General features: G+C 40.9%; 1 protein-coding gene, 1 long non-coding RNA gene and 1 pseudogene across 2 annotated transcripts in view; 1 reads left to right on the forward strand and 2 right to left on the reverse strand.

Annotated features, from left to right (window-relative positions):
* Positions 1 to 1,697: 1,697 nt before the first annotated feature.
* LOC126616925 (protein ACCELERATED CELL DEATH 6-like) overlaps positions 1,698 to 22,104 on the reverse strand; it is a 99,438-nt gene continuing 79,031 nt past the window's right edge. The window contains exons 3-4 of the mRNA XM_050285045.1: positions 2,913 to 2,974; positions 1,698 to 2,591 (exon numbers count right to left, since the gene is read on the reverse strand). Of these exons, the coding sequence (XP_050141002.1) occupies positions 1,965 to 2,591; positions 2,913 to 2,974 (689 nt within the window). The 3' untranslated portion in view covers positions 1,698 to 1,964. The remainder of the gene's footprint in view (positions 2,592 to 2,912; positions 2,975 to 22,104) is intronic.
* On the reverse strand, positions 3,065 to 21,710 carry LOC126616872 (uncharacterized; annotated as a pseudogene).
* Positions 13,723 to 20,747, forward strand: LOC126616902 (uncharacterized). The gene is made up of 2 exons (XR_007621290.1): positions 13,723 to 14,700; positions 20,538 to 20,747. It is a non-coding gene; the product is annotated as an uncharacterized LOC126616902 (long non-coding RNA).

A 22,104-nucleotide genomic window follows, 5' to 3' on the forward strand; every position in this document is an offset into this window, starting at 1 on the left:
GGTTGAATCTGATACAGGATTTCTTGCACTCTGTCATGATCAGAACCTCACCTTCAATTGAGTATGCCTACATGTCATTTGAAAACACTCCAGTTGTTATTGAAGCATTTAATATGAGCATATTATGCATCTATAGGACAAGTTGCTTCTAATAGAGAAGGTTTTAACGGCTAATGGAGATACCGAGAAGATGTGATCGAACAAAAGATAAAGTTCCCAACAATATTGTTGTCTTGCCTATTATTTTGAAGAGAGCACAGGAGTGTCTTTCAAATATTGACAAATTAGACCCTCAAAACAGAATCATATTTTAGGACATGCTAATACATGTTTTTTAATCTATCAAGATAGAGAGTAATATTTTTCTTAGTTTTATTCTTGGCGTGTGTTAAATGTGACAAATGTGTAAGACGCCTTTTGTGCGCATGTTTAATAAAGCCTCACACACACATTATATAGCCAATTAAAAGAGAACTACATGTATTTATAAATCAAATAAAATAGAAATGGAGAAAAAAGAATACGAAAAAATGAAGGACATGTAGAACACAGAAAAACCTATATTAAATAAGGCAACATAAATAGTTCATTAGCATCTTCATAGCTTTTGTTTTACATGTAGACAACACATTGATAGAGAAACAAGGGAAAACCTTAAATTACACGAATTACATATTTTTTCTTGACAAGCTTTTAGAACGTGCATGATAAAGAAAAGGTCTCTCCCTTGCACAATACATTAAAAATATATCTTAACAATTACAATAAGAAACAACTAACACAAGCCATTTTTAGGGGCGCTAATTAAAAAAAAAAGCCTCTTGCACACACTCGCGTGCAGAGAGTCTAGTATGTATAATTTGAAAAAAGAAAAAAAAACTGAATGTATAATTAATGATTTAAAATAATTTTTTGAAAAAGGAGTTTATGTGGGGTGGTTTCTTTTGAATTTTTTTCATTTCAAATTATTTTACTATTTTGCCTCTTCTTCAATAAGTTGTCTTGTTTCAGTGTTGGAGGTAAGGAAGGGCATTATAATATTTAGATCATTATTAAAATAAAAATTATTTTTTTAATTTAATTTATATCTTTTGCGACTACCCATTTTGTCGGCCAACAATATCAAGTAATTATTTTTCTTCAGTTAACACCACTAACAAAAAATTATTTTAAAAGAAATTTAGTTTTTACACGTCGACATGTTTTCTTCGAGCGAAACATTGTCCATCAGGCTAGGGTGGTCAACGCCGACTTACCTGACGGAGTTTCGTCGCCATATTCGTCAAGCAGAAACTCGCTGCTTAATGAATATTTGCATACATCGACAAAAGTGTCTTGCAACAGCTTTTATGCGATGACGTTTACCTGACGAAATTCCGTTGCCTAATCTATTTCACGACGAACATTGTCCTTAGGAAACGAACTGTTTGTCTCCCAAGTAGTTTTTAGTTTTTGGTAGTGGCAAATCACTGCCAACGTGGAAGTCAATGGGATGAAATGTCACGATTTTGGTAGTTTCAAGAGGTAAAGTAAGATAACTCATGTTTTATAGGATAAAATGAGATCAAAGAGCGGTTTTACGGTCAGTACAATAAATAAGCCTAATAAATATTCTCGAAGCTTTTATAGGGTTCATTTGGATTTGGAGTTTACTATTTCAACACACTTTTATGGAAGTAGTATTCATGATCATAATATTATATTAATCCAAATTTGAGACTTTGCTCAATATTGATCTAAATCCAGTTTATCAGCCCCAATGTCGAGCTGCATTACAGAAATTTCGAGTAAATTGATATAAATGTACTGGAAGTAGAAGAAATTATCTAGAGATATGTAGCTATTACAAGAAAAGAAAGGTTGGCAGTAATACAGGATAAACGACTGGTGCCATCTTCAACACTTGACATAAGTTTTGATTGAAACTCTACAAACTCCATCTATTAGACCAATCATCGCCGAAATTAATTATATCCGCCTACAAACATTAATAGATCAAAGCAGAAGAATGAGATGGTGCGTGATGAGATAGTTTCGTCGGAAACTGGAACATCCATGAGAGGAGCAAGGAGCCCTACTATGAAGACCGTGAAGAAAAATCCCATGGCATAAACAAAGAAGCGAAGCCATAAAACGTGAAACACTGTCAGTGCAACACCAGCCAGGAATGACAAGGACATCATGGTAAGCGTTACGCCTAGCACCGGTAAGGTAAATCTCATGGCAGCATAGATTATACTAGGGTCATATGTTTGCGCCCACATAAGGGCAATTGAAGCAGTAATGGAGCCGCACATCGCCACGGTATTGCATATCAAGAAAATTCTGAATAGTCTATGCGGAAGAAAATTTGGGGTGCCCACATTATTTCCAGTGTCACTGTATCCACCTGGTATTGTGAAGCCTTGAGCAAACGTTATACCAACCACCAGCGTTGACACCAATAGGAGAGTATTGACACTCTCTTTCGAAAGCATTAGGTTATCAGAATTGTGCAAGGACTTCGGAACAGAATCCTGTGTCTCTTTGGAGACTGTTCGCTCTTCAGATCGTGGAGCATTAGCCAAGTTCAAGGCCATAAGTGTTAGTTTCTGCAAGAAAAACCAAAGTTTCAGTTCTTGACCAAGTTGTTATCAATATATAGATCATGCATGACAAACAACAGAAACGATTATAAAATAAAGGCCATAAGGGTTAGCTTCTGCAGGGAAAAATCGTGTGTAATCAGGATATCCTCCCCTCTTTATATCTCTCTTATGCAATGAGAGGGACAAGAAGGGGATACATATATCTCTGGTTAATTAATTACGTTGTAGAATTCTCTCCGATGTACGACATACTTGTAGGTAGTTGTAGTGTCACACTGTAGGTAAAGGAAACTGATCGAAAAGATGCGTTGAGAAATTACGTACTCTCCGAAACAACATCTCTTTATCTACCCCGGTCTTCTCTGCAAGGTTCAATGCCGTCTCACCTGCATTGTTCAAACTATTTAAATTGGCTCTCTCATTGGCATGGAAGAGGGAAAGAATGTTGACGATCTTAGGATGCCAGTTTTGGACGGCTATATGTAGAGGGGTATTTCCACTTTGATCTCTTTGCTTGCTAAGCACTTGAAGATCTCGCTTTCCAATAATATATCGGACAACATCAACTCTTCCATGCGCGGCCGCAAGATGAAGAATATTCCGGCCTTCATGGTCACTTGACTCCCTCAAGTCGGGGCAAAGATCGAGAAACTCTTGAACAACCCTGCAATGGCCTTTTTTGGACGCCACATGTATGGGAAGCAACTGATTTTCGTCACCTTTGTATGCCAATTCAGTAAATTTGAGTAACAATATGCGTACCGCCACAAAGTTATCCATATAAGCCGCAACTGTAAGAGGAGACATCCACCCTTGGTCCATTGAATTGATGAGATCAGCTGAATCCATTTTGCTCAATATCGTCTCTAGGAGATCTACATAGCATATGCATTTTACAAGCAACTCTGTCAAGAATAAGTATTTATGAAGAGAGAAATAAACGAAAGGTAAATTGTCATAATGCCATATTACAAAGAGTTAGAGCATCTCCAACAGTGTACAAAAATGATTTTGATGAGCCACGTAGGTAAAACTTTGCTCCCGCTCCAATGGTATGTGCAATTGAGTATGAAAATTTTGCTCATTCCCACAAAGTAAGAAAATTATTGACTACTTCAATATTATTTGCTAATGACATGAAAAAGGCAATGACAGAGGCATACTTGTATACTTCTCTCTGTTGGTTCTGGGCAGCCACCATTGAGAAACTATACTCTTATAAAATATCCAGCATACAACCCCCGGTATATAAAAGAGTCGCTTGATGAGATCGTTTATGGACACCAACGCGAACACTGCCATAGAAAATAGGAATGACGGAGGCATATTTGTATACTTCTTTCTGTTGGTTCTGGGCAGCCACCATTGAGAAACTTCAATCAAGCATACAACCCCCACCAGCACAAAACAGAGTAGAATACTGAAATTCCATAACATGAGCATGACCAACGCGAACACTGCATCATATTTCTTGAGGCCACCTTTTGCTCTACTTGTAGTCCATGCCCAAACAACCGCCAGCAAAACAAAGAGTTTGATGTTGGTACACCATAACGTGAGCATGTTCCACACGAACAATGCATCATATTTCTTGAGGCCACCTTTTGCTATATTTGTACCCCATGCCAAAATTTTAAAAGAATACTCATTACTAGCTATATGTACCAAAACAAAAAGTACTCACGAGTATACCAAAAAGAAAAAAAGGTAACTGCAAATGCTTAATATTTACCTTGTTTCCTCCATATGATCGCACTGCAAAGAATTGAGTTGCCGTTCGATCCTTGCCAAAAATTACCAGAATTAGCGTCTGTTGTGCTATTTGGCGTCTTGTCTACCATTGCTTTAACGAGTTCAAGATTGGCAGTTTCAGCGGCCATGCACAAGGGAGTCTTTCCAGATTTATTTGTAGAATGTGATGTGGATCCGAATCCATCTTCGCCGACCAAAAACATAGCCACATCTTGGTGATTATTTTCCACAGCGACATGCAACGCAGTGTTCCCTCTCTCGTCCTCTTCATTAAACGTATTACCTTGAGCTGTGTCTACCAAACAGGAACGAAGCCAGAAATTTAACTAAGAGGGGGCACCTTAAAAAAATTTAGCTCTTTTTTTGGATAAATAAAGTTAGTTCTTTTACAAATGCTGAAAAAATCAATTACAAAATGCCTAATTTTATTACCCTATTGTCTAATTTTGTTTTTAATTGTTGTATTGACAATCTAATACTCATAACTTTAGTCTAAAGTAGGGGGAGGGTGGCACTGTGTAATTTTGGGGTACATTTCAGTTTATTTACGAAATTGCCACTGAAGCTTCCTGCCCCTGATTTAACGTAATTTGCAAAATTGCCACTGGGCTTCAGAAATTTTTTGTAGTTGTTCGTGGTGGAATTTTCCCTTGGGGGATGTTTCCTGTTCGACGAGCACACAGCTCCCCGAGAGGTTTGGCGTCGGTTGAGGGCTGCTGTCGGGCTTCTACTTCACTGTTGGGCTTTGTCGGGCAAGTCTCGTCGGGCAAGTCTTGTCGGGCAAGACTCTTCGGGCAAGGCTGAAAGAGAAGGACAGAGTTAACTTTGAGAGGTGCCTTTGTGGGGCCTTAGGTGTAGGCCTTGAGGCTCACAATCAAGGTTAACTTTTAGGTGCTCAGGCGTGCCACTGCCATCTTCAGCATGGCAGATGTAAAATGGATGTTGAGTTTTAGTTATATGTATATATATCCAAGAAACCGTGTTAGTTATAACAGGGTGCCTTTGTGGGCCTTAGGTGTAGGCCTTGAGGCTTCCCATCAATAACTAAACCAGTGCTCGAACACATCATATTTATTCTCGTGATTGTAGGAGCTTTATAACTATTATATTTCTGATTACCCGAGTCTGAGAGGTAGAACGAACCCAAATAGGTGCCTTTGTGGGGCCTTAGGTGTAGGCCTTGAGGCTTTCCATCAGAATCCATTCTTATACTCAGACTCTCTAGATCGCAAAACGGAATGAATCCAAATGGGTGCCTTTGTGGGGCCTTAGGTGTAAGCCTTGAGGCTTCCCATCAGAATCCATTCCATATTCTAGCGTTCTATGATAATCATGATATAATAGAAATAAAACTAAAGGTTAGGTCGATTACTTGCGCCCCAAGTAACTTCGGACTTCTCGTTTATCAAGGACTGTCATGGATGGGTTAAGTCCACATAAGGTTCTTTTTATGCCTTGAGGCCAAGGACTTTTAACTGATCAGATTTACATGCCCGAGGGCTTAGAACTTGGATCTGGTTTGAACAATGAAGATGTATTCAAATCGGATCCAAGTACTGAGAAAGCCTTTTAATAGTCATTTTGCTAGAAATAACTTGAATATAACTGGAAGTATACAACATATTTCTAGGCTAATGAATGAAAAGACAAAAAACAAAGAAGGTCGGGCAACGTTTAACCTTATCGGGTAAGGCTGCTCGTCCTGCAGGTTCCTATCTTTGTGGTTTAAGGGTCTGAAAGCTTTAGAGAGAGAGAGAGAGAGAGAGAGAGTTTTACAAGAAATGAATTGATACTACAACAAGGTTGAACAGGGTAGCAGAGCTATAACAGAGGTTTAAGAGAAGGTTTATCCCGAGAGGGATGAAGGCTTGGGCTGACTACAGCTTCGTTTTGAAGGAAAATTTGACTTTGAGCAGAGTTTGTGCTTGCATTTGTTTGTTTGATTGAGTGTCCCTATCCCTAGTTTTTCCTTCTCCTTATATAGACAACTCGGCTTGGCTTCTCGTAGCAGCTTCTTTGCCCGCATGCGGTTTGGAAGGTGATGACTCATCAGCTTTTTTACATGTATTGCCACCATAAAGTACTTTATGGGCTGTGTAGTTGGTCAGTCTATACCACTTGGCCTTTGGGTAGGTGAGCAAGTGTTCTTCATGAGCTGCACCAAGTCAGGAAAGGCCTTGTCTGCTTTTCTGGATTTTGGTTGGGCTTCGACTTCAGGCCCTCTTTTGGGCCAACCCCTTTCTTGAGCCCAAAGTTCAAGTTTTGATCCAAACAGTGCCCCGTTCAATCAATGTTTAGGTTGGAATCCCAGGCGCCATCATTAATTGAATATCCGCATGCGTGTATATCTATCTTGTGGAATTTGTGTTTTCTAGACAAGATGGAGGTGAACCTGTGCCCCTTGCTCTTCTCACGACCTTTGAACTGTCCTCTGGGCCCTATAAATTTTAGCTCAGAATTTCTTCTGTCAAGCCATCAAATCCTTTTCAGCCTTCTCTTCCATCTTCCTCGAGCGTTCTTGTGTTCTTTGAAAAACTGAGAAATGGATTCCTTAGGCTCTGAGTGGGGTTTCCTAAAACTTCTTATTTCCAACACCTTTGGTCGAACATCCCGCTATCTCCAACACCCTTGGTTTTGGCGGTTTCCTCTTGAAGGCTTGTCTTCCTGCTTGTTGCGGTGATAAGTCAGGTTTCACCATCACTTATGGTGATGGTCCTGTCGGAGGATCCTCTACCAGGCACATGTTAGCCGCACAACCCGATCACCTGATTGGACTCCATTCATGAAGATATTGGAAAACCAGCTGAAAGTATCACTATATCCATAGAGAATCAAATGTAATACGCAGGAATTGAATATGTTGTTAATTTCACCAATTTGTCGAAATGAAAGAAATATTATTTTAGCAACTCTTGTCTTTCTGTTTTCTTTGAATGGTTGATGAATAAACACTGCACATTAGACCCTCGAAACCTGCTTTACTTTGCCCCCTCCTTAATGTAACAATCTCTAACATCCCATAATGTAGGATAGTACTTCTTCAAGAATTTAACATTAATGGGATGCTTCTGCCCATTTCCTTCGAGGTCCGCCAGGTAGTATCCTCCTTTATCCAATACGTGACTAATAATGAACGGACCTTCCCATGTCGGGCTCCACTTTCCAAAGCCCCAAAGCTGAGCTCCTAGCGGGATGACTGTCTTCCATACTAAGTCTCCCTCTTTGAAAGACTTCATCTTCACCTTTTTGTTATAGGCTCGGGCAACTGCCTTCTTTCCTTCCTGAATCTGGTTCAAGGCTTCAATTCGGGCTACGTCCAAGTCTTCAATTCCTTGACACATGGCTTCGATGTATTCTTCACTATGTAACCCAAATTGGTTTTGAATTCTAACAGAACTGACATTGATCTCCATGGGGAGTACTGCATCTTGCCCGAAAGTTAAAGCATAAGGAGTTGTCCCCGTTCCTGCCCTCTTGGAAGTTCTGTATGCCCACAAAGTATTCCCCAGCTTTTCATGCCACTTTTTTGGACTATCTATCACCATTCTTTTGATAATGTTGACCAGGATCTTATTGCTGGCCTCTGCCTGGCCATTTGATTAAGAATAGTACGGACTGGACTAGATCATCTTTATTCTGTACTTACTTGCAAACTCCTCAACTTCTTTTGAAATAAAAGATGGCCCACGATCCGTTACTATAGTCTCGGGCACCCCATATCTGTATAGAATCTTGGTCTCGATAAAATTCTTGACCACAGCTGAAGTTATGGATTTTACTGCCGACGCTTCCACCCACTTGGTGAAGTAATCCGTTGCTACAATTATAAAAGTATGCCCTTTACTCGAAGTTGGATAGATTTGCCCGATGAAGTCCATCGCCCATCCTCTGAAAGGCCAAGGCTTGACTACTGGATTTAAAGGCACTGAGGGCACATGTTGGAGAGGTCCGTGTCTCTGACATTCTTCACAACCTCGGGCATAAGACTTGTAATCTTTCTCCATATTGGGCCATAAATAACAGTACCTTCTAAGCAACCATCTCATCTTTGTCCCAGCCTGATGTGCTCCACATATACCTTCATGTACTTCGGCCATTACTCTCATGGATTCTTCTTGGCCTAAGCATTTTAATAATAACCCATCTGGAGTTTTGCTTAGCAGGTTCTTCGCCCATAAGACATACTTGATTGCTTGTTGTCTATTCTTCTTGCTTGTAGGCAAGGAGGGATCCTTTAAATGATGAATGATAGGCGATCTCCAATCTTCGATCTCGGTTGTCTCTAGAACCATTATATCCAGACTGAATTCCCTTTCTAAGATAGAAGGAAGGTTTTTTCTCTGGATCTCAACATCTACCCCATATTTCCTCTCCTGTATTGGCACTCCTGAGGCTAGTTGGGCCATCTCGTTGGCCGCTAAGTTGGATCCCCTGGGAACATGATTGACTGATATCTCAGAATCCCAGAAACTCAACAACTGTGTAGCTGCTAAGTAATATCCTGCCATAGTGATATGTCTGCACTTGAATTCTTCATTTAACTGGTTTATTACTAATTCTGAATAACCAAAGACCTCTACCTCTGTTGCCCCCAAATCCATCAGGATTTCCAAACCAATTATTAGGGCCTCATACTCTGCCCGATTGTTAGTATTCCCGTGGTAGTCTAGGAGAAATGAGTAATAATGATAAACCCTATGAGGGTTTACAATCATTATTCCAGCTCCTGAAGCCTTCTGAGTGTGAGATCCATCAAAATACAACTTCCAAGGAGTGATCCAAAGACCAGCTACTCTTCTTATCTCTTGCCAGACCCAATCTTCTTTGCCCGAAATATCCTTTCTTGGCAGGATCCAAACGCTAGTAACCTCCAGGCTTCCCGGGATATTGATCACCTCACTTTGAGATTCTTGATGCTCGGTCAGGAAGTCAGCAATTGCTTGGCTTTCGACTTCCATTTGGGGGTACATACTGGAACTGAACTCTGACAATGCTAGGATCCACTTCCCAATCCTTCCTGTTAGCATTGGTTTTGACAACATGTATTTTATCACATCTGTTTTGGCAATGATCTGTATGTGACAAGGTAACATGTAATGCCTTAGCTTGCTAGCAGTAAAATATAGAGCCAAGCATAATCTTTCTACTGGAGAATATCTCGTCTCCACCTCGGTCAGAATTCTACTGAGGTAGTATACGGCCTGCTCCTTCCCGCTTTCATTATTTTGGGCTAGCAAACTCCCGATTGACTTTTCTGAAGCAGAGATATACAGCTTCAAGGGCTTTCCCCTTTAAGGTGGCACCAACACCGGTGGAGAAGTTGAATAGGCTTTGATGCTGTCAAATGCATGTTGGTGTGGTGGTCCCCACTCGAAGTTTTCTTTATCTTTCAACCTTAGTAGAGGAGTCAGCGGCTGGATCTTGCCCGCTAAATTGGCAATGAATCTCCTCAGGAAGTTAATTTTGCCTAGTAGCCTCTGGAGTTGCACCTTATTGGTGGGTAAAGATGACTCCATTATTGCTCGAGATTTGTTCTTGTCCACTTCTACACCTCTCTGATGCACCAGAAATCCCAAGAAGTTGCCTGCTCTCACTCCAAATGCGCACTTCTTCGGATTCATCTTCAATTTGTGGATACTCATCCTTGTCAATGCTTACTTGAGGTCTACTAGATGCTGCTCTTCTGTCTTAGATTTTACCACGATGTCATCAATATATACTTCCATGCTTTGGCCAATCAGATCGTGAAACATGGCATTCATTGCCCTTTGGTAGGTTGCACCCGCATTCTTGAGCCCGAATGGCATGACCAGATTCATATGCCCCCACATAACCAGGACACCGAAAAGATATTTTATGTATATCTTATGGAGCCATTTTTATCTGATTATAACCGGCATTTCCATCCATAAAAGATAAGACTTTATGCTTTGCCACTGCATCTATGGATAAATCGGCCATGGGCATGGGATACTCATCTTTTGGTGTGGCACTATTAATATTTCTGTAATCAACACAACATCGTACTGCTTTTGTTACAGCTTTTAAAACGGGTACAATGTTGGCTAGCCACTCCACATATTTGGCTGGTCTAATAAAGCCAGCTTTCACTAGCCTTTCAATCTCTTCTTTGACCTTTTCTTCTATCTCCTTTGACATCCTTCGTGGTGCTTGCTTGACAGGTTTATATCCCTCCTTGATGGGCATTCTATGTTCCACCAAGGTTGAATCTAATCCTTGCATTTTAGTATAATGCCAAGCAAAACAATCTTTGAATTCTTGCAAAAGGGAGACAATCCTTGCCCGATCATCATCCTCCAATAACCCACTGATTTGTATTGGTCTCGGATCCTCCTCTATTCCTAGATTAATAACTTCCAGAGGATCCTGGACTTCTGGTGGTGGCTTATCCGGTTCTGCACACAAAAACTCGACCAGTTCCGGGCTTTCGGGCAAGTCGTCTGGCCCATCTAGGTCATATATGCACTCGGCCATTTGAATGGCCCTATCCAGTTCTTCTCCGCAAGATCCTTCCTTGCTTTCATGCTGGATGGTTGAAGCTTCCTTCTGCCATTCCTGCTCTTCCTTATCTAAGAGCTCCATCTCTTGCCTTCTTTTTTTCCCATACACCAACAATCTTTTAATCAGGGATCTGACTGCCATTACCTGATTTTTCTTCTTTTGTTCAATCATTGATGGTGTAGGGAATTTGGGAGGATACAAGGTCTATCCCACTCTTCTTGAGTAAGAAGCATTCCTTGTTCCAAAAGCTTTTGGGCCGTCACCTTGGTAGGGCGGCCGTTCTGATCAGCTCCTGAACACTTCAAGATTCCTACATTGGGGTTGTAGAAACTTGCTTTTGCAACATTAGCTGTGGGGAGAAATGGCCGTGACTCGGCCTCTACCATCTCCCAAAAACCTGGTCATTCTATGCCCGCTTCATGATAAACAGCCACTTGTTGATGAAGAGTGGAGGGTATAGCTAGATTCTGATGGATCCAATCTCTTTTGAGTAAGGCCCCATAAGTGGATGTGCAGTCCACCACAAAGAATGCCAGCATTATCTGTTTAGATCCCAAGTCTACTTCTAAAGGCAATATCCCATGAGTCTTGGTGATAGCGCATGAGAAGCTAGAAACTGTGAGATATGTGGGAATGAGATCCTCCGTGCCTCTTCCCATTTTCCTCATCTGCTTGGCTGGTAACACGTTAACAGCTGCTCCCCCATCAATTAGAATTCTTTTGAATGGCACACCTTCCAAATGTGCCGTAACGTATATGGGCTTCAAGTGATTGGCCATTGAGATGTTCGGGCGGCTAAACACCATCTCGTCTGTATAAATTCTTAGAGGACCCCTTTTAGGCGCTTCCGAGGATTCAGCCTTGCCCGATTCTCCTTCTTCGGCCATCTCTACATTGACATGTGCCATCATTGGCTTAGTCGTCAAGTAATCACCATCCATAGTAACGAGCTGATTAGGTCTGGCGCCAAACGTGGCGGATAATACATAGGCCATGTTAATATGGAAATTACTAGGCTCGAGCACATCTTCTTTCTTGCTTCCCATCTGATCCATGAATTCGTCCAACCAGGCCATCGCGTCGGCTGGAAGTAGAGGTTCTGGTGCCCCCTCCTGTTGATTCATGCCCGCATATAGTGTTTGCTTTGGAACTTTACCAAAAGGATCCACCAATGGCAGAGAAGGTGGTTTCCTTTCAGATGAAACAGTTCCAGCACAAATAAGCTATGGCTTCCACCCGGGGGTTGGCACCATGACCAGATCTTCTTGAGCTCTTCTCAAGATTCTATACTTCTCAGGGTGTTGGCTCTGCGGCACATGATTTCCCTCGCCTTCTGTCTTACTGTTGGCCTTTTCCACCTCTTTCTTACTTCTCCAGCGGAGCTGGCTACTTTCCCCAGATGTTGTTTTCTCCAACTTTTGATTTTTGGAGGCTTCGGATGTTGTAGGGGTTTTTAGAGAATTCATGTAGGCTTTGTGCTGCCTTTGAACCCTCCTGATCATGGAAGCTCCCATTGGTTTGGTAGGCTGTCCGTTCTTTCCAACTACGTACCATTTTCGCCCGAGTTGGGCAGGATTTCCTTTTCTGACAGGATTTGTTATCCCATCAATCCTCTTGATTTCCTTTCCCATCTGGCCATACTGAGGATGATCTCCACCCCTCCGTATTTTGGCCTCCATATCTTCTGCCTCTTCAGAAACTTCATGGTTTCGAAATACTTCTGACAAAGCTTTGGGTTGAAAATCACCTCCCAATCGTTGAAAAACGTTTCGGGAAGTATCTTTTATTGTTGCCTGCTTGATCTTTTCGCGGGCTTTTCTTCTTTCATCTTCTTCCTTCCTCCTGATCAGTTCTTGATCAATGAGAACTCTAGCCGGGGGAATTTCAAGCTCACACTCACATTGGCACTTGCTACACATAACCATCCCTTGATTATGGCTGCTTTTGGATATTTGGACGATGTGATCACCTCTCCTATAGGTTTTTTAGCCAATCTTTCCTCCTCTGTTTCTTTTGTAAGTTTTCCTTTCCCCTTTTTCAGCCCATGCCACATTGATCATATTTATAGGGGCCTCTGAAAAAGGAAATGCTGGTTTGTCCACCACTACCTCATCTGGTTGGCTAGTCTTAAGTCTCTTTCCCTCGGGCAGAACCAAGTTTGTTTCATCTTTGGAACCTGTGGAGGCTTTCTCTAATCTGTGTAACATTTGCAACAATGTGGTTTGCAAATCTTCTGGCATTTTTGTCATATATCTTCTGATAAAAAAGATATCCCACCGAGCGTGCCAAAACTATGTTCGTGGTGGAATTTTCCCGTGGGGGATGTTTCCTGTCCGACGAGCACACAGCTCCCCGAGAGGTTTGGCGTCGGTTGAGGGCTGCTGTCGGGCTTCTGCTTCACTGTTGGGCTTTGTCGGGCAAGACTCTTCGGGCAAGGCTCGTCGGGCAAGGCTAAAAGAGAAGGATAGAGTTAACTTTGAGAGGTGCCTTTGTGGGGCCTTAGGTGTAGGCCTTGAGGCTCACAATCAAGGTTAACTTTTAGGTGCTCAGGCGTGCCACTGCCATCTTCAGCATGGCAGATGTAAAATGGATGTTGAGTTTTAGTTATATGTATATATATCCAAGAAACTGTGTTAGTTATAACAGGGTGCCTTTGTGGGGCCTTAGGTGTAGGCCTTGAGGCTTCCCATCAATAACTAAACCAGTGCTCGAACACATCATATTTATTCTCGTGATTGTAGGAGCTTTATAACTATTATATTTCTGATTACCCGAGTCTGAGAGGTAGAACGAACCCAAATAGGTGCCTTTGTGGGGCCTTATGTGTAGGCCTTGAGGCTTCAAGTGAGTATTAATTGTGACTCCTAATAAATATTTAGATTGATAAAATCAAAGGCCGGGGAGGGAGAGTTGGAGAAGCTCTTAGTTTGGGTGTTTTAACATGTTGATGTTGTGTGTTTTACTGTTTTATTAGATTTGGTGCTTCATATGCAGATAATATATTTCTGATTCGGATTTCTGATTTGAAATTTTCATCATTATTCCGTTGATTTAATAATTAAATTTATGCCTTAATTTAGCATTTTCATCATGATGAGTATTAGGAACAGAGTAGGAGAGGTTGGTGATTTTATAGAGAACAATTATTAGGCTGCTTGGGTGCTTTGTGTTTATTGATTTAGGTATACGTTAAATCGATTTGATGTGATTCTGATTCTGGAATTGGGTGTTGACTGCTGAATTGGTGCTTGATATTTTCGTGTTGGATTTTTCTCCAGCAGTGGAATCTGAGGAAGATTTCAAAAACTGCGAAATCATTTTGTTCTCCACTTGGTAATTAATGGAGATGTCAAGTTATGTGGGTGTTTACATTACGGATCAATCGCTTCAAAGCCAGGCCACACAGGTTGAGGTGTGCAGTCTAGAATCCAAAGTATGTATAATTGATTAGTCATGAAATATGATACATTTTCTCCGTGTTTACATACTTATGACATACAATCAGTTTCTTTTTGGTTGGGTTGAAATGATATTGATTGTGCTGTTATAGAACTCCTTTTTATAGTTGGGTTGAAAATCATGTTAATAGAATCTTTTTTTGGTTGGTCTGATCTGTAACAGATGAGATTGTTTTGTTTGAATCAAAATTTGATTGTTTTTTGTGTGAAATTATAATGGAATCGCAAATTTATCAGGTATATCTTAGATTCTTTGTTGCATATTCACCTTCTCACAACTTTTACATTGTCTCTTGATTGGATGGAATTTTTATAATTTCCATGATCAACGGATGCATGAAGTAAGGAGGAAGCTACTATTATGGAGCTTCTTAGGCATGGTAAGTTGAAGTTGCAAATCATTTTTTTCGTTCACGGAATTGATTATCTTACTATATTGGCAATTAGCAGTGTCTGACAATTGGTAAAGTGTATTCATTTTTCTGCTTAATTTATGTTGAAAATTTGTAATCATTTAAAAATGTATTGTAATCAAATGACTAGCATGTGAATTTGTGTATTGTAATCATTTACAACTTGCAGAATTAGGTAAATGTATCAAATGACTAGCATGTGAATTTGTGTATAGTTAAAAATAATCATATCCTTAAGGATTGTTGAGTGGGCAAATTTGGTTGAGTAAATTTAGGGTTATTGATTGGGCTAATTTGGTTGATTGGTTGATCCGATTTGAGATTTTCTTCTAATGAGGAAAGGGGATCGTATAACTTTTAAGGATTACAAAGTTATACCGGGGGAGAGCTTGGCTAATCAACATCGCTTGTTGATGATGGATGTACATATCAAAAGAGTGAGAAAAAAGAACAAGACTTGGAAGTGCCCAAGGACTAGATGGTGGAATCTAAAAGGAGAAAAACAAGCCATTTTCAAAGAGAAAGTAATCACCCAGTGTGTGGGATAGAGAGGGGGAAGCTAGCCAAAGGTGGGGATTCCATGGCTAGATGTATCCGAAAAGTAGCAAAAGAGGTATTAGGAGAGTCCAAGGGCTTTGCTCCACACCAAAAGGAATCTTGGCGGTGGAATGAGGAGGTACAAACAAAGGTGAAGGCTAAGAAGGAATGTTGTAAAGCCTTATACAAGGATAAGATCGATGAAAATGGTGAACAGTATAGAAGAGCCAAGCAAGAGGCGAAGAAAGCTGTGAGAGAAGCTAAGTTAGCGGCTTATGACGATATGTATAAGCGACTAGATACCAAAGAATGAGAGTTGGATATCTATAAACCAGCTAGAGCAAGGGAAAAGAAGACAAGGGACCTAAACCAAGTGAGGTGCATCAAGGATGAGGATGGAAAGGTTTTTGCTACAGAGAACGCGGTCAAAGACAGATGGATAGGTTATTTTCATAATCTTTTCAATGAAGGACATGAAATGAGTACTTCTTTAGTGGAGTTGAGTAACCTAGAAGAGTGTAGAAACTACTCCTTTTATCGTTGAATGAGGAAGGAAGAAGTGATTGTAACTTTGAAGAAGATGAAGCATAGAAAAGCAATGGGCCCAGACGATATACTGATTGAAGTGTGGAAAGCCTTAGGAGAGACAGGTATAGCATGACTCATTGACCTTTTCAGTAGGATTTTGAAAATGAAGAAGATGCCAAACGAGTGGCGAAAGAGCACTTTGGTGCCTATTTATAAGAATAAGGATGACATACAAAATTGCATGAACTGTAGGGGTATTAAGCTAATGAATCGTACAATGAAGCTCTGGGAGAGAGTCATTGAGCATATATTGAGGCAAAAGACACAGGTCTCGGACAACCAATTCGGGTTCATGCCAGGGCGCTCAACCGTGGAGGCAATCTATCTCTTACGAAGATTGATGGAAAGATATAGAGATGGGAAAAAGGATTTACACATGGTCTTTATAGATTTGGAAAAAGCGTATGATATGATCCTAAGAGACATTCTTTGGAGGATTTTAGAGAAGAAAGGAGTACGAGTAGCATATATCCAAGCTATAAAGGATATGTATGAAGGAGACCATAAATGTAGGGTTACATCAAGGCTCATCCTTAAGTTCGTACCTTTTTGCGTTGGTAATGGATGAGTTAACATGACATATTCAAGATGATATTCCTTGGTATATGCTTTTCGCAGACGATAAAGTGTTGATAGATGAAACTCAGGAAGGGGTAAATGCGAAGCTTAACCTTTAGAGAGAGTGTTGGAATCCAAAGGTCTTCGCCTAAGTCGATCAAAGACAGAATATATGGAGTGCAAGTTCAGTGCAAATGGAGGCCAAAATGAGTTGGGGGTAAGGATTGGAGATCACGAAATACTAAAGAGCGGCCGTTTTCGCTACCTAGGATCTATCTTGCAAAAGAACGGAGAATTAGATGGAGATCTCAACCATAGAATACAAGCTGGATGGATGAAGTGGAAGAGTGCATCCGACGTGTTGTGTGATCGTCGTATGTCACTGAAGCTCAAGGGAAAATTTTATAGGATGACAATAAGGCCAACGATGCTGTATGACATAGAATGTTGGGCGGTGAAGCATCAACACGTACACAAAATGGATGCTTCGTTAGATGTGTAGGCACACAAGAAATGATAGGATTAGGAATGAGGATATCCGAGGTAAAGTAGGAGTAGCCGAAATTCAAGGAAAGTTGAGAGAAAATCGGTTACGGTGGTTTGGACATGTGCAAAGAAGGCCTACTGACGCTCCGGTTAGAAGATGCTTCTATGGGACATGTTCAGGGTCGAAGGGGTAGAGGAAGACCTAGGAAAACTTTGGAAGAGACTCTAAGAAAAGACTTAGAGTACATGGATCTAACGAAGGACATGACAAAGGACCGAGCACAATGACGTTCTAAGATTCATATAACCGACTCCACTCAGTGACTTGGATTTTTCAAGTCTCCAATTGAGAAGTTTTCTTCACTCGGGAAATTAAGGGAATACGTTGAAATGAAACAGAACTTATTAATTGATATCTCCGATAAGTTACAAATATGTACATATACATGAGTCAAAATAAACAAACAAGATGGAGCATTCACAAAGATTGCTTAGGAGAAGTTTTAGCAGTCGGTAAAGCTCCAGAAAGAGAAGGCACCGGAGGGGGATCATTCGGAGCCTCAGTATTGGACAGAACCCTAGAAGGATGAGGCATCGGAGGTTGATCATTTGGAGCTTCATTACGCGGTACAGCCCCAGAAGACGAAGGCAATAAATGCCTTTGAAACAAACCCACAAACCTCTGATGATCATGTAAAATCTGACCATCAGATTTCTTCATCTGGTTAAGCTTCCTCTTCATGTTTGTAGCATAGTCATGTACGAGCCAGTGCAACTGTTTATTCTTGAGCCCTCTAATCTCCTGTTTGAGACTCATCACTTCACCCGCCAATGATTCAACTTGGCGGGTTCGAGCAAATAGGCGTTGGGCCATATTAGACACAGAACCTGCACACTGAACATTGAGAGCTAGAGAATCCTTAACAGCCAACTCATCAGACCGTTTGGAAAGTAGTCTGTTATCTTTGGGAGAGAAGGTTCCTGGCCACCACCGCAGCGATCATATCATTCTTCATCACGGAATCCCCAATGGTAAGAGGAACAGTAGGGGATAAGAAGGATGGGCGCCATATGTTGTCTGGAGAAGGCGTGGCTGCCTCTTGAACAAGGTTCAAGTCAAAACGACGGTCGGAGGGGCCAGACATTTTCAAAGGTGTTGAAGAGAGAAGAGGTCGGACAAATCAAGATCTTAGAAATGCAAGAAGAGAGCTTCTACTGGTGGAGATTCAAGTGTGCTTTGGAACTTAATACCAGTCTCTATAAAAATCTGCACTCGACGGAGCTTCAGAAATTGAAGAGGCGTTTGCTTTCTCAAAAGCTGGGCTGCTCAGAGACCACGAGGGCTGATCTCAGGAATCGAAGAGGCGTTTGCTTTCTCAAAAGCTGGGCTGCTCAAATACCACGAAGGCCGATCGCATAAACCGAAGAGGCGCTTGCTTTCTCAAAAGCTGGGCTGCTCAGAGACCACGAGGGTCGATCTCAGAAATCGAAGAGGCACCTGCTTTTTCAGCCTTGTCAGTACCTGTCACATGCACACTCAACTTTGCGGAAATTACGGGCATTCTGTCGAAGATTTCTGATGAAGTAGAAAGCATGTGAATGTTACTGTTCAATCATCCAATTTTACACACGCAACTTCAGCTCACGGGTACCACAGATAACTTTGCCAAAGATCTCTGACAGAATTTCAGACACGTGAAGCTTGCAGCTCCCATTACATCGCTATGACCAAGAAGGGTAAAAGAATAGTAAAGAAATAGCATTAACAAAGTTTAGACACATAAATTTTGAAGGTCTAGCTACCATATTATTACCCACAAGGGTAAGGAACAGGACCACTGCTGGATAATTGGAAAGTCCCTGTGTGTCAACCTCTGTGCTTCGTGGCAAGGTAGACTAGAAAACAGGCCTAACCTTTACTCACATTCGAGAAAACACTCCCAACAAGATTGCTTGCTTCAAGATCGAAGAGGCACCGTCCTCCGAATCTCGAGAGCTAGACTCCCAACATGATTACTTTCTCAAAAATCGAAGAGACACCGCTCTCTGAATCTCGAGAGCCAGACTCCTAACAGGATTGTTTTCTCAAAAATCGAAGAGGCACCGTTCTCCGAATATCGAGAGACAGATACCCGACATGATCATTTGTACTAAATCATTCACTTGTACTCACAAAAGGAGAGTTGAACCTATGTACTGTGTAAACCCTTCACAATTAATAAGAACTCCTCTACTCCGTCGACGTAGCCAATTTGGGTGAACCACGTACATCTTGTGTTTGCTTTCTTGTCTCTATCCATTTACATACTTATCAACACTAACGACCGGAGCAATCTAGCGAAGATCACAAACTTAATACTTTCTGTTGTACCAAAGTCCTCACTGCTTGTGTGCATCAACAATCCGTAAGTCCTTACCTTTTTGCGTTGGTAATAGATGAGTTAACAGAACATATTTAAGACGATATTCCTTGGTGTATGCTTTTCGCAAACGATATAGTGTTGATAGATGAAACTCAGGAAGGGGTAAATGCGAAGCTTAACCTTTGGAGAGAAGTGTTGGAATTTAAAGGTCTTCGCCTAAGCCGATCAAAGACAGAATATATGGAGTGCAAGTTCAGTGCAAACGGAGACCAAAATGAGTTAGAAGTGAGGATCAGAGATCAGGAAACACCAAAGAGCGACTATTTTCGCTACCTAGGATCTATCTTGCAAAAGAATGGAGAATTAGATGGAGATCTCAACCATAGAATACAAGCTGGATGGATGAAGTGGAAGAGTGCATCCGGCGTGTTGTGTGACTGTCGTAGGCCACTGAAGCTCAAGGGAAAATTTTATAAGACGACAATAAGGCCGGCGATGTTGTATGACACAGAATGTTGGGCGGTGAAGCATCAACACGTAGGTATAGCGAAGATGAGGATGCTTCATTGGATGTGTGGGCACACGAGAAAGGATAAGATTAGGAATGAGGATATCCGAGGTAAAGTAGGAGTAGCCGAAATTGAAGGAAAGATGAGAGAAAATCGGTTACGGTGGTTTGGACATGTGCAAAGAATGCCTATTGACGTTCTGGTTCAAAGATGTGACTATGAGACAGAGGTTCATGGCCGAAGGGGTAGAGGAAGAGACCTTAAGAAAAGACTTAGAGCACTTGGATCTAACGGAGGACATGACACAAAACCGAGCGCAATGGCGTTCTAGGATTCATATAGCCGACCCCACTTAGTGGGAAAAAGCTTTGTTGTTGTTGTTTTTGTGGTTGATTTGATTTGGATGGGTTTGAGGGTTAGTTTCTAGGAATGTTCCATTGGTGTTCTTTTTCTTCTACACAATTACCAAAATCTCAAGTCCTCATTTGATCCTCGAGTACAACCTAATCATATTTGCTGTAATACAATCATATTCTTGAGGTTTTGATTTTTTACTCATGTTTCTGCCCATTATATGTTTCTGCCTAAACTAATATACACGGCTTCTATTTCTTATGGAAACACCTACATGTTTTTGTTTTGCATGTTTGTGCTTGAAAACTTAGATGCTAGAATAAGAATGAAACAGTTTTTATGTTTTTTTGTCAACTGCTAAAACATGTGCCTAACCTACATGATATATATTTTGTCAACTTGACTGCAGGGGCAAGATTTGTGTGAACTGGATGTTGCTTCTGTTTCTTCTGTTTATTAGGGAAACAGAACGTTCAGTTTCATCCTGTTAATTGTACAATATCGTTTCATGTCAGCTAAGTTGTATGTATATAAAATCAAAGCCGCATATCTTACCGATCCTATTCACTCATCTATCCCTTGGTTTATTCATGATTGTGATGAATTTATTCAGGTAAAATGTGTCTTATTCATGTAGTTCAAGGTGATGCATTCAAGTCTTGCAACAACGCGTGGGCATATTTTCTAGTTTGCACTAATTAACCAAACACATGCAACTTAATAAGATTTAGACATTAGTGTGTGAGAAAAATATACATGGAGTGGCATTTGAAAACTAGAAGATTTTTACTATTTTAATATGATTAATTGAATAATTTGTAAAGCAAAAAAAAAATTATTAATTGAATAATTTGTAATGCAAAAAAAGGCTTTACCTCCCTCTGTGCATGCTACCAATTTACGAACTGCGGATAGATGGCCAGCGGATGCAGCTACGTGAAGCGGAAGTTCTCCATCATGATTTCTTTTGCGGACAAGCCCCGGAAAAGTTCGGGTAATTAGTTCGATAAGCTGCACGTGGCCTGTATTTGCAGCAAGGTGAAGCATCGTGTTCCCACGGGTGCTTACTTTGTTTTCACTACTTCGGACCAGCAATTCTATTTGATGAGGAATACCTGTGGCTCCGGCAAAATACCTTGTGCGCATATCCCGTATAAACTCTTGACAGAGGTATATTACTCCTGAATTAGACATCGTTGCATACCTGTATAGTATAGGATCCATGCGCGTGTCTCCTGCCTTGGTGTCTCCCGCAGTGTTCTCATGAGCACCCTCGCCAGTTATTTGATCATCTTGTCTTGAACTCTGGCTAACATCCTCCATTGCTATTGCTATTTCACCTTGTCCCTCGCCAGTTATTTGATCATCTTGTCTTGAACTCCGGCCAACATCCTCCATTGCTATTTCACCTTACCTTATCCTAAACTTGAAGCAGCCATTAATTTGCAGATTTAATTTTGAGTTTTTTTTTTGGGGGGGGGGGGGGGGCAGTTATTTGATCATCTTGTCTTGAACTCCGGCCAACATCATCCATTGCTATTTCACCTTACCTTATCCTAAACTTGAAGCAGCCATTAATTTGCAGATTTAATTTTGAGTTTTTTTTTTTTGGGGGGGGGGGGGGGGGGTCGTCCATGTGGAAAACTGCTTTTGCCTTGCAATGCAAGATGCGGAACAATCATACATGACAACGTAGTTGACTGACCAAAAAAACAAACAAACAAATGATATCATTATCACATGTTTTATACATTTTAATATGAAGTAAACTGCCGATTTGTCCCCTAAATTTTCACCTAGTTTTCGATTTCCTCTCTGAATTTTCGATTGGAAAATTAAAGACTCAAACTAATTTTTTTAACCAATTTGCCCCCTACCGTTAGTTTTTTCAAATATTCCATCTATATTTTTGTTAAGTGAGACCATGTACACAACATGTGAGGGTAGTTAAGTCATTTTACTTTTAAAAATGATTA

The sequence above is a fragment of the Malus sylvestris genome, chromosome 3 (assembly GCF_916048215.2).
Source record: "Malus sylvestris chromosome 3, drMalSylv7.2, whole genome shotgun sequence".
NCBI classification, from domain to species: domain Eukaryota; kingdom Viridiplantae; phylum Streptophyta; class Magnoliopsida; order Rosales; family Rosaceae; genus Malus; species Malus sylvestris.